This window comes from Tyto alba, unplaced genomic scaffold (assembly GCF_018691265.1).
Source record: "Tyto alba isolate M040663 unplaced genomic scaffold, T.alba_DEE_v4.0 Super-Scaffold_20, whole genome shotgun sequence".
In the NCBI taxonomy this organism is placed as follows: Eukaryota; Metazoa; Chordata; class Aves; order Strigiformes; family Tytonidae; genus Tyto; species Tyto alba.
Window position 1 is genome coordinate 19,690 of NW_024881283.1, and position 12,076 is coordinate 31,765.

General features: G+C 49.2%; 1 protein-coding gene across 1 annotated transcript in view; it reads left to right on the forward strand.

The window, feature by feature from the left end:
• The first annotated feature begins 416 nt into the window (after nt 1–416).
• Nucleotides 417–12,076, forward strand: part of LOC122153500 — a 43,955-nt gene continuing 32,295 nt past the window's right edge. Inside the window, exons 1-4 of the mRNA XM_042793529.1 lie at nt 417–896; nt 962–1,099; nt 1,207–1,372; nt 2,369–2,461. Of these exons, the coding sequence (XP_042649463.1) occupies nt 459–896; nt 962–1,099; nt 1,207–1,372; nt 2,369–2,461 (835 nt within the window). The 5' untranslated portion in view covers nt 417–458. The remainder of the gene's footprint in view (nt 897–961; nt 1,100–1,206; nt 1,373–2,368; nt 2,462–12,076) is intronic.

The window sequence follows — 12,076 nt, forward strand, 5'->3', positions numbered from 1 at the left end:
TAACTGCAGAAAAAGTCAAGCTGACCTTAGACGTTAGCCAATCATGAGCTCAACTTTTGTAATATGTATTAGGTGATTAACCATTGTGCCAATCAGCTTAAAACACATGTCTCTCTTTGTCTGTTTGGAATATAAAATCGGTTGTTGTGTTCAATAAAGTAGATCCTGACTTGCATCGAGCTGGGTCTCCGTCTCTCAATCGCGGCAAATTGGTGACCCCGACGTGATTCGGGATTAAGAACCACCTATCTGCGTGGCATGCTGCGAGTCCCACAGAACTTTGAATGAGCTGCTGAAAGGAAGCAGGAGCCGGCATTAAGAATCCCTCCGGAGTTGTGAGGTGAGCTGTGGGAGACATGGGAAGTCAGGTGTCTTCCCCAGAGAGGGACGTGTACGAACTTATGAAAGCCCTTCTTGAAAAATATGAAAAGAATCTCTCTGGGCAAGATCTTAAGGTTATGCTCAAGTGGGTACAAGTGAAAATCCCCACTGTAACTGCTTCCAGTATATTAACGACTGAGCTTTGGGATGACGTGGGGATTAAGCTGTGGGACGCGGCTACAACAGGGAATGCTGAAGCACAGCGCATGCTCCCGTGGTGGAGGACTATCTTTGAAACTCTGAAGGCTCAGGAGACCGTTAAGAATAAAGATACTAAAGACAGGAAAGGTCTCCCGGTCGATAAGAAGACCTCGGAGCCTCTTGAGGTGGGCGCCGCCAAGTACCCCCCAGAGGATGATCCTTTTGATCCAGGACCAGTGGACCCAGAGGAGGAGCCAGATCTCTACCCTCCCGATCCCCAGGACGTATGGGCAAATATTAAACGACAAGCCTTAGAGCGCCAGATAGATAATGTGGAAGCGCGGGAAATTCTGTTGTTAAAGTTAGCGGTGGAAATGCCAATGCAGATTGTAAGAAGTTATTGAAATCTCTTCCGAACCCTAATCCCTCTCTCGTGGAAATGGTGGAAGCCTGTAATAGAATTGGCACCGTAGATCATAAATTTGAAGCGATGGCCGCTGCTTTTGCTGCCATGCGTGGCACAGCTGGCCCCGGGGTTTGTTATGGCTGTGGCAAACCTGGCCATTTGAAAAAGATTGTATGGCTGCTACATCTGGAGCCAAGCCCCAGGCACCGGGGATTTGCCCTAGGTGCAGGAAGGGGCGCCATTATGCTAACCAATGTCGCTCTAAGTATGACTCCCAGGGGCAACCGATACAGGGAAACCGATCGCGGAGCGCGGGACGGCGGCGCGTGCAGACACAAGTTCCGCAGTTAACCCCTCCGCTGCCGCAGAGGGATACGACAGTGCCTCAAGCCTTCACCCAGCCACAGCCGGAGCGCCGGGCTGGACCTGGCAACCAGCCACACAGTAACGATGGATCTGGGAAGTCCCATAAATCTGTTATCCTCTGGTGGGACGACCAGCGCAAACAATGGGAATCGGATATAAAGACAGTGCCGGGTTCCCCCCAAATCGTGGAACTGACTGCCATCGTCCGAGCCTTTAGAAAATGGTCTACACCGCTTAATATCATCACTGATTCAGCTTATGTTGCAGGGATTGTTGAACGAGCTGAGGCGTCTGTGTTACGAAATGTCTCACATTTTGCATTATTTGCTTTGTTACAGGAGCTTATTTTTCTTTTAGATTCTCGCATTCATTCCTATTTCATTATGCATGTCAGATCTCACACTTCCTTACCTGGCTTTATAGCGGAAGGGAACCGGCAAGTGACCTGCTTACATTACCGGTACAGGTACTGCCAGACCGCATAGCACAAGCAAAACTTAGCCACGCTTTCTTTCACCAAAATGCTGGTGGGCTTAAGCGACAATTTGGCCTTACTACTCAGCAGGCAACCAGTATAGTTGCTGTGTGTCCCGATTGTCAAAGGCACTCATTTCCTACAATAGCAGGAGGAGTTAATCCTAGAGGATTGCAAAGTTTGCAACTTTGGCAAACCGACGTCACTCATTTTTCGGAGTTTGGTCACTTAAAATATATTCACTCCTCTATTGATACCTTTTCTGGGGCATTATTTGCCTCTTGTCATACTGGCGAAAAGGCGCGCGATGTTCAACGACATCTGCTGCGTGCTTTTGCCACTTTAGGCATACCTTCTCAAAAAACTGACAATGGCCCTGCATATATTTCAACTGCAATTAAAAGTTTTTGAGTTCTTGGGGGATCAACCACATTACGGGTATCCCTCATTCCCCCACGGGCCAATCCTTAATTGAACGCTCTCATCAGTCTCTGAAACGCTTATTGCAACAACAAAAAGGGGAATAGGGACCGTTACCCCCGAGGAACGTCTTCAGAAAGCTTTATATGTTTTTAATTTTCTGAATTGTTCTTTGATAGACAGTAATCCTCCCATAGTCCGTCATTTTAATACGAATGCTTCGCTCGAACTGCAAATCAAGCCGCCCGTGCTGATCCGAGATCCAGAAACAGGTACAGTCATGGGACCTTATCCCCTTATTACATGGGGTAGAGTTATGCTTGTGTTTCTACAGAGAAAGGGCCTAGATGGATTCCCGCGAAGAGCGTACGACCTTTTCGTGAACCCCTGCCACAACCAACTGGAGTCGGACCGGAGTGCTCCAATCAGAATTTTGGACAGCAGACAGAAGAACTGCCCGGAAACATCACAACTGAAGAAGGAATTACATGAATAAGTATCGAGAACTGTCCATTGCAGAAATTACCTAAGGTTAATGTGTGGGTAACGCTGGCGAACCTTACCGGACAGGATACTTTGTGTCTGGCCACAGCCTCCCCTAGCAACCCCTTTTCCACATGCCTTGTGGGATTGCCCCTGGAGCATTGGCCAATACCTGAGGGCCTCCAGGCACAGTTTCTACCTGGGAATGCCTCTAAGAATGTAACAGAATGCTGGGGCCTATCAGGATGGTTGAGAAGCCTTGTAAAAATGATTGTGTATGCTTTAGAGTTTTTATTCTTTTGTTACTTTGTTTACCCTGTTTTTTGCAGTGTGTGCAGAACCTGATAGCCAGTTCAGTGAAAAGGGTCCTTATTGTGCAACAAGAAGGGGGAGATGCCGGGGGCAGCCTGGTCTCTCCTTCTAGCAGCAAGGACCTGCTCAACTTGGCGTCTCGTAATTTGCATAAGCTGTAAGCAAACTGTTACACCCCTGGGGCTAAGGACGATTTCTTCCAGGAGGGCTGGTTTCGTAACTAGAGATAAGCATGTGCTATAGAAACAGGAGTAGAAGTTGTTAAGGAGAAGAATGCTGTGAGCTAGCAGAAAATTAACTGCAGAAAAAGTCAAGCTGACCTTAGACGTTAGCCAATCATGAGCTCAACTTTTGTAATATGTATTAGGTGATTAACCATTGTGCCAATCAGCTTAAAACACATGTCTCTCTTTGTCTGTTTGGAATATAAAATCGGTTGTTGTGTTCAATAAAGTAGATCCTGACTTGCATCGAGCTGGGTCTCCGTCTCTCAATCGCGGCAGATGACCAAAGGCATCACCACTCAAATGGGCTGGGAATTAGCACTGAGCCCCTTGGCAGGGCACATCCAAGGGGCTACACGACACAGGATGTCTCTGTCTCCTTTCTTTGTCACCCTGAAGTCACTTGCCTCTGTTCTTCTGCTCTAATCACTCCCCAGAGAGGCTCACGTCAATCTCCTGAGGGAGCTTCCTCACCCAAACCCCTCAGCACGCCCCACTAAACCCCAAAGACTCTTTATTCCTCCCATAGCTCTCCAGACTCAGTAACTTTCTCCTGGGAGCTTGTTAGAGTCCAGCAACTATAATTAGTTTATTCTTGCATCTTAATTTCTGTCCAGTTGTAGGGGGGCTTTTAGAACAGACTGTCTTTGAGGATGGGTTTTGCTAAATATAATGATGTTAACAACTACATGATGTAAAACAAGTGCATTTCTTTCTCAGTTATACCTCAGAAATGCTTTGAACATTGACAAATGATTTTTCTGTTGACTGTAAAATGTTGCCCACAACACCCCAAATTAATTTGCTAGAGGTGGGCATGGAATAAGGAGGCACAGGAAGATAGGCAGGGAGATCACTAGAGGCATGAGGTCGTAACAGGGCTCTGGGCTAGAAATTTGGCCAAGAAGGTGGAAAAGTTGATTTAAAGTGCCAAACTCTCTTTTTAGCCAACTTGCTAATTGTGCGTATAGTTATAATTTCCTATCTATTTGTCTAGCATATTTCTTTTATGGTCATCACTTGAGGAAGGTAGACCTTAGTGGAGGCTTGGATTTGGCATACAGTTGAGGACTTCATTGTTGTTTGTTTGTTTGTTTTTTAATAATTTGTTTCATATTTTACTTCCGTTTCTTCAAAATTAATAAGATTCCTGTGACTATTTACAGTCAAGTCTCAGGGTAAATCAGGTGGGAATTGGTGCAAAGGAGCTGTAACATTCAGCTGTGAACATCAGTGAGGAAGTCTGATGTAGAAGAATGCAAGTCCCAGGCAGCCCCTGAGGGAAATGGTGGGGCTGGGGAGGTGGGGAGGAAAGTTTCCCATACAGTGGGGGACCATGAGGAGACCGCTGTTGCTACATTTCCTGTCCTCCGTAGAAGACCATCAGAATTGGAGAAAGCTTCTCTCACTTCTGTAAAATTAAGAAAGGATTAAAAACCCCTTCAAAATGAACAAAGAAAAAAAAATATTTACGAAGTTGTCATTAAAATCTTCCACTTTAAGTAGACTCCTGAAGCCTCTCCAATTAGCTGTACAAGCCTGGAAGTCCTGAAATAATTGATGGAAGAGATGTGGCTCCTTTGGGTTTTCTGCACTTTAATGAGACCCGGGGTGTATTTGGTGCTTGAACCTCAGATACTGAGAGGACCTGAACCAACCTCTGAAGGGGTTACAGTCAGAAGCAAAAGCCAAAGTGTCTTGGAGTGTTAATTGGCCCCTCTGAGGCCCATTACAGACCAGGTGTCCCCATGGATTAGTTAGAGAAGAAAATTGGAGGCTGTGAGTACAGGTAGGCAAAGGCACTGTGCAAGGGGAGTTGATGCTGAGTAAAACTTGATATATTTTATCATGCCAAGTGGTCAGCCCCAAGAAGGGGGATCCCATCCCTCACACTGGCTCAGGGCTCTTCCTGGGGCACTGTGGGGTGGGGTGGGCAATGCTGAGTGCAGGACAGTGGTACCACAGCTCCCAGCCTCCCTGGGGGGCTGCAAGGAAGCCACGACGCCCCAGTTCCATGCAATTATCATGTCTCTTTCCAGGCCTTGGTAGCAGAGACAACTGCCATAGCCAAGGGGACAGAGACCCCCAGGCTGTGGACACCCAACCTATAGCATCTCCCTGACTTTCCTGAGATCTCTCCTTGCTCCCTGCCTGTTCCTTGGAACACAAAGCATTGCACTGATCCAGGCTCTGGGTGACATCTGGCACCACAGCACTACCCTTCAGGGGACATTTCTTTCTCCTCCTGTCCAGTCTCAACTTCCTAAGCTGCACTTTGTGATGCTTTTCCTTTCTCAGGTGGTTTCCCACTACAAAGAAAAGGTCCAAAATCTCTGAAAACACCCCAAACTCCTAATTTCAAGCTACTTTTTTACTCCCGCACGACCTTCCACACCATCAGGACAAGGAAGCCCAGGTCCCTCAGCCACTCCACATACTTCATGTGCTTCATGCTCCCTAAACCCACCTTTGCAGACATCCTCTGGGCACTCTCCCATTCCTTCTTGCTCCTCAGAATGGGAAGCCCCAGAGAATGTTATCGGTGTGACCACACCAGTGCTGAGTCGAGGGGGATGATAACTCCCCGTGTCTCGATGGTCATGGTACAATGCAGCTCCGTATGCAGGAGCTGGCTCTATTCATGGTGAGCCTTTACCAGCGGCACATATGGCATCACTCACAGTGCCCAGGGCCTTCTCCTCAGACTCACTCCTCTGCTGGTCCGGTCCCACTTTGCCCCTTCTCCTTGTACAACTTGAGGTTCCTGCTGGCCAAAGCCCCAAGTATCTCAAGGTCCCTGTGCACTGAAGCTCCAGCACATCAGCATTTAAGGCACGTGTGCAGATGGTTCGTCTGAGAAGACAATAACTTGAGTGGATGTATGGCAGTATGGGTAAGAAAAAGAAATGCTCATTTAATGGAAGTGATGACGAAGGTGGAAAGCACCACTGTAATGATGAGATAGCTCATCCCCAGTCACACTGAACTTCACAGGAAGACAATGAGCAGTGAGGTTGACCTACATCTATGTGCCTCAGAAGGTCAGTACCGCACCTTATTGGGCAACGACAATGTCAAGTTTGGGGATAAAAGTGACAAAAATCAGCATTTGCTGCTTTCCAAAACTTGCAGCAAACTCCTGCCAGCAGGCAGCGGAGGAACGGATGCAGAAGCCACCCCGACAAGAATGTTGTGCATGCTGAAAAGTCTTTTTGGTAGAAGGCAGATCATGACGAGGGCTGAGCAGTTTGTCACAACAGGCAGAGCACAGACTGACATTTCCGATCCTAGTTCACGTGACTGCAAAGAACAACAGGAAGGAAACTGGTGCTTGCAAAAGGCCTGGGTCTTGAGCATGAGCCATGGCCTTTGGTCACAGAGGCCAAATGATCCAACCAGCTGGTGTGCATGTCAGATGCAGAGGGCAGTGGGGCCCATAAGAACTTCCCTATTTGACAAAAAGGGTTGCAAGGAGCCAGGCTTACCAAGAAAGGCAATCTGCAAAGTCCTGATTTCAGCTGGGACAGAGTTAATTTTCTTCCTAGCAGCTGGTGCAGTGCTGTGCTTTGGGTTTAGGGTGAGAACAATGTTGAGAACACAGGGATGTTTTAGTTGTTGTTGAGCAGGGCTTATCCTAAGTCGAGGATTGTTCAGTTTCCCATGCTGCCAGTGAGGGGGGGCACAAGGATCTGAGAGGGAGCATGGCCAGGACAGCTGACCTGAAGTAGCCAAAGTGCTATTTGATACCACAGGACATCAGGCCCTGTATATAAACATGAGGGAGGAAGGCGGTGGGTTGGCCGGAGATGTGGATCACTGCTTGGGGGGACCAGCTGGGCATGGATCAGTGGGTACGGACCAATTGCACTGGGCACCACTTGTCTTCTTCTTTGGTTTTACTCCTCTCTTTTTTTAATCTTCTTTTTCATTACAATTATTGCAATTATTTCTATTATTATCATTAATATTATTATTATTACTACATCTTCTTTCAATTATTAAATTCTTCTTATCTCAACCCATGAGGATTTTTTGTTGTTTTCATTTTTTTTTTCTGATTCTCCTCCACACCCCACCAGGGGAGATGTGGGGATAAGTGAGTGAGTGGCTGCATGGTGCTTACTGTCAGCTGGGGGGTAAACCACAATATTCCTTTTTGGTGCCCCAAATGTCATCTGATGGTGTGACCACAGCCCTGAGCAGTACAGCTGGGAGTAGCAGTTGGTCCTGACACCATCATCACTGTGCAGTACAGGACCTGCAGCAGGTGAGTTTGGGGTCTGGATGGTGCCATTTGTTGTCCTGAGACAAATGTGAAGACTCTGGTTACGTCCTATTAAAGAGGAGCCCAAACACCCCTCAGGTCATTCTGGATATCCAGAGAAGTGGGGGGTGGGAGCAATGGGCAGGCCTGAAGCGTGTCTTCAAATCTTAGACGTGTTTCCTTCCCAAGGTGGAGATGGTGTGGGTACAAGGAGAGTGACCTGATCCTCCCGTGCCAGGAAGAGCATCCAGCCCAGGGGTGCGGACGTCTGGAGGAGGCTCAGACCAGAGCTGTCTATAGGAGATCCTCCTGCCAGCACTGCATTTGGGAGATGCTTTGGCAGGGCTTCCTAAGGGCTGATACAAAGGAGACAATTCCTGATGGCGAAAGGCCAGTGCAACCCTTCATGCCCACCTTCCCTCTCCCCTACAGCCACTCTTCTTATAGAGGCTGTTGGTCACCTGTGAGTGGCTCTCAGCTAGACAAGAAGAGCTGCCCAGAGGGGCACGAAGCCACGTGGAGCAGAAGTTGCCAAAGGCCAGAAGGGCGATGAAGCTGCCCTTGGGTTGGCAGCAGGTGGAGCAGGACCCAGCAACAGCTGGTGGCTAAAAGAAGCATGTCCCCAGAGAAGACTGGTGGCATCCAGAACCTGGGCTGGTTGCCCAGCAGATGTTGTAGCCCCACCTCTCAGTGAGATGAAGGAGCTGATGCAGGGGGAAGCACCGCGCTTCCACAAATCCTGCCTCAGCACTGAAAAGAGGACAGTCAAACCCTGTCACTTCTCTGTTCCTCCAGGAATGGGTGCAGCAAGATGAGAGGCTTGATGTGTCCTGTCATGTCATTCTGGAACAAATACTTGAGACAGAGCGCCAGGAACTTGTAACCATGGGCACATGAGCTTTTCCTCTGAGGGTCGGTGTCACATGGCTGCAGTGAAGGGGAGATGGTGGGGTTTAAACACCCAAGAGAGGTGTGCAGGACAAACCCCAGAATCAGAGCCTTGGAGTACAAGGGAGAAAATTTTTGGCTTGTTCAGGAAGTTCCTGGGCTGAATTTCTTGGGAAACTGCCCTGTAGAAAAAAGGAGCCTTGGACAACTGTTTCATCTTCGAGGCCAAACCTGTTGAAATGCAAAAACTATGTGGGCTTTTTATGGATGAAGTTGAGCAACCATGGCAGGAGGCCAGCACACTTTCTTAAACAACCTTGCCACTGCAGTTGCCTGTGCCTGAGCCTGCCTGCTTGCTTTTGCTGCAGCCACATTTTCACTGGAATTCCATGGAAATCCCAGCGCTCCTACCCTCAAGCTGGCATCCACCACAAGCCCATACAGCCTGGCCAACCACCGAGGCACCAGCCACCCCATGCCCCTGTGTGCAGCCCAGGCCATGGCTCGCACCCCCCCTTTCCTTGTTGGTGCCCCTGTTCCCAGCACTGCTGTGCTGTCCCCAGATGCCACCCTCTTGCCACCAGCCTGCCTGTGGGATGGGGTGGAGATGCACAGAGGGCTGAAGGGGCTCAGGCTGCCCTGGGGGAGCACAGAGACCTTGTCTGTAGATGCAGGAATGGAGCTAGGAAAGGCAGAGCTCATCTGGATCTCAAACCGGCAAGGGATGCAGAAGGTAGAAAAAGGGGCTTCAGTAAGGGTGTTGGCAGACAGAGCAAGGCTAAAAAAAAAAAAAAAAAAAAGTGGGCCCAAAACTCAAAACTCAGTGAGGGAGTAGGCCTAGTGACCAAGAACATTTGGAGACACTTTCAGCAAGCTGGTTGGCCATACATGACTCTGTGGGTCCTCTTTGGGGTGAGTTTCAGCCAAGGGTGCTGAGGGTGCTGGCCAAAGTCATTGTGTGGCTGCTCTGTCACCCTGGAAAGGCCATGGCAGTCAGGGAGGTTCCTGACGCCTGGGAAAAGACAAACATGTCACCCATCTTCATGAAGAGCAAAAAGGAAGATGAGGGAGCTACAGGCTGCTCAGCCTCACGTCTCGTCCTGGGAAAGTGATGGAGCAAATCCTCCTGGAAGCCATTTCCAAGCACCTGAAGGACAAGAAGGGGATTTGGATCTGCCAGTAAAAACTGCACAAGGGCAAATTCTCCCTGGACAACCTGAATACCATTTACAATGAGATGATGGGCCCTTTGGATGAGGAAAGAGGTGGATGTAGTAGTCCTCAGTGAAAAGGGCTGCCTGGGACCCACACAATGTTGAAGACAAATGCCAGTGTTCATCCTGCCACTGCGCTGGGACAACTCCAGACAAGAGGCCAGGCTGGGGACAGCAGCTCTGCAGAAAAGGACCGGGGAGTCTTGGTGCACAAGTGGGACAGGAGGGAGCAGTGTGCCCTTGGGAAGAGGCAGGCCAACCACATCCCGGGCAGGATTAACAAAATCACAGCCAGCAGCTTAAGAGAATTGACTCTTCTCCTCTATTCATGGGCCCCAGTAAGGATTGCTGTGTCCAGTGTGGATCTCCCCAGCACAAGGAAGACCTTGACAGGCTGTGAATAGTCCTGCAGAGGCTGGAAAGATGGTTGGGGCCTGGAGCACATTGTGTACTAGGAGAGGCTAAGTGGGCTGTTTGGTTTTGAGGGTTGGGGTTTTTGGAGAGATCCCTCAGAGACAAGCAGCTGAGCAAGGGCTCAGGGGAGATGGTGGAATCTTGGTCAATAGAGATGTTCCAAACTCATGGAGACGAGGCCCGGTGCACTTGATCTAGCACAAGTTGTCTGAGTATGGGCTTGGAGACCAACTTAGGCAGGAGCTATGGAACATCAGGTCTGAGGGTCAGTATGAAGCTTTTTTCTTCTCTGGTCATAATGGTGGTGGAATTGGGTATCAGAGTTGTGCCTGTATGCACCCCCACTGCACTGACATCATTAGAGCCCAATAAATTTTTCCTTTTAAAAAATTTTCCTTCTACCTGTGAGTGCTTGTACAACCCTCACAGCTTCCATACAGCAGAAATCACTTCAGGCTGCCATGGTTCCCCTTTGTACCAAGAAGAATCCTGGTGTGAGGACATCTTGAAGGGCTCACCCATGCCCCCAGCACAGTGTGAGCTCTTCTGCAGGAGTCATTCCTAGGCTGGCACTCATGCCATGGGCTGAGGACTATCACAGCCCATCTCCAAGGCCAAGCCTTGCCAGGACCGTGCAGGCAGGCCAAGGCGACCAGCTCCAAGCAGAGACATACCCTGTGGGTACCCACGCGGCTCACAGAAGGGCACCCACAGAAACCTCATTGCCCAGCACAGAGGGGCTGTGGCAGTGCCGATGGGTGGCAGTGGGCAGAGCAGGGAGGACCTCCTCAGCTGGGCTGGCCAAGTCCTGCTGCCCCACATGGCCCCACAGCCCCATGGTGCAGGCACTGCGTGGACCAGGGTGGTTGTTCAGGGTGGGGAAATGTCTGCCCAGCACAGACCCCGTGGCAGCCGTCCATGGTTCTTCCTCCAGCAGTGGCAGCCTCTCACCACCACTCGACCCTTGGTGAGCCCCACGTAGGGTTTTACAGGCAGAGATGTGTAAGGAACTGAAGGAGTAAATGCCTCAAGCATTCATCAACACAGAAAAATTTGACAATCTGTGGCCTTTGTGATCAGTCTAAGGAACAAACTATCTGCCCAAGGAAGCACAGAGTATATCGAAGTACTCACGGCTCCACTCTTTCGCAGTTGTATTGCCAAACTCTTTAGATAAACCTCAAAGGAGGGAATCGTGGACTCAGTGAAAGAATATGTTTGGGTTAAAGGACTAATAAGAGAGGTAAGTAACCAGCACCAGATGGACCTAAGCAAAAACTGAGGAAAAAAATAAGGGATTGGGAGGTGAGCATGTCCACTGACTCAATTGACAAGGCTGTTGATGCACCCCGTCCCCCCACAATGCACGCACGGAACCTGTGCTCCACCTCTCCTTTTCTCTCATGGAAATGTGTTCTTGGAATACCTGCCTCTCTTGGTCTAGTATGCAAAACATCTGATAAAGATGAATTTAAAAGGCAAGAGAAAACTTTGCTGGGGGTGCACCCACCACCAAGATAACCAGACCTGAGACAATGCTGGAACGTGGGTGATGGACCAGATTCCTTTACTCTCTCTCTTCTTCTCCTTTACTTTTATTCCTTTTTTTTGTTTGTTTGTTTCTTATAAATTTATCAATAAGAGCTATCCTTTTCCAAGTTTAAGTTGTTTCTATCACAAGTAAAACATTTTAAGTGGTCATTTGGTGTCATTTCATCTGAATTTAACCTGAGGGGATCACAGAAACTTTACAACTCCCTGAGCTTCCAGTCTGGGTTGTAACACTGTGCTGCAGGGTCTGGTAGTGTCTGGGTCAGGAGAGACGGCCCAGGGCTGGCCATCACTCCTGTGGGCACTGAGCCCAGCAGGAAGGTAGAGGTCACCAAGCAGCAGAGGCCCCTGCCCATGGCTGCTTGTATCTCCAGAGATGGAAATAGCCAGGGCTGGTGGGGCAGCTTCCTCAGGGTGTCTGGGGACCACGGCACAGACCAGCTCCTCTCTTTTTTGCCTCTGATGGTTTGCATCCTTCTCCAAAAGGCCTGGCTGTGCACCGTGACCACACTGCTCTGTGATCCCACTTTGTTTGTT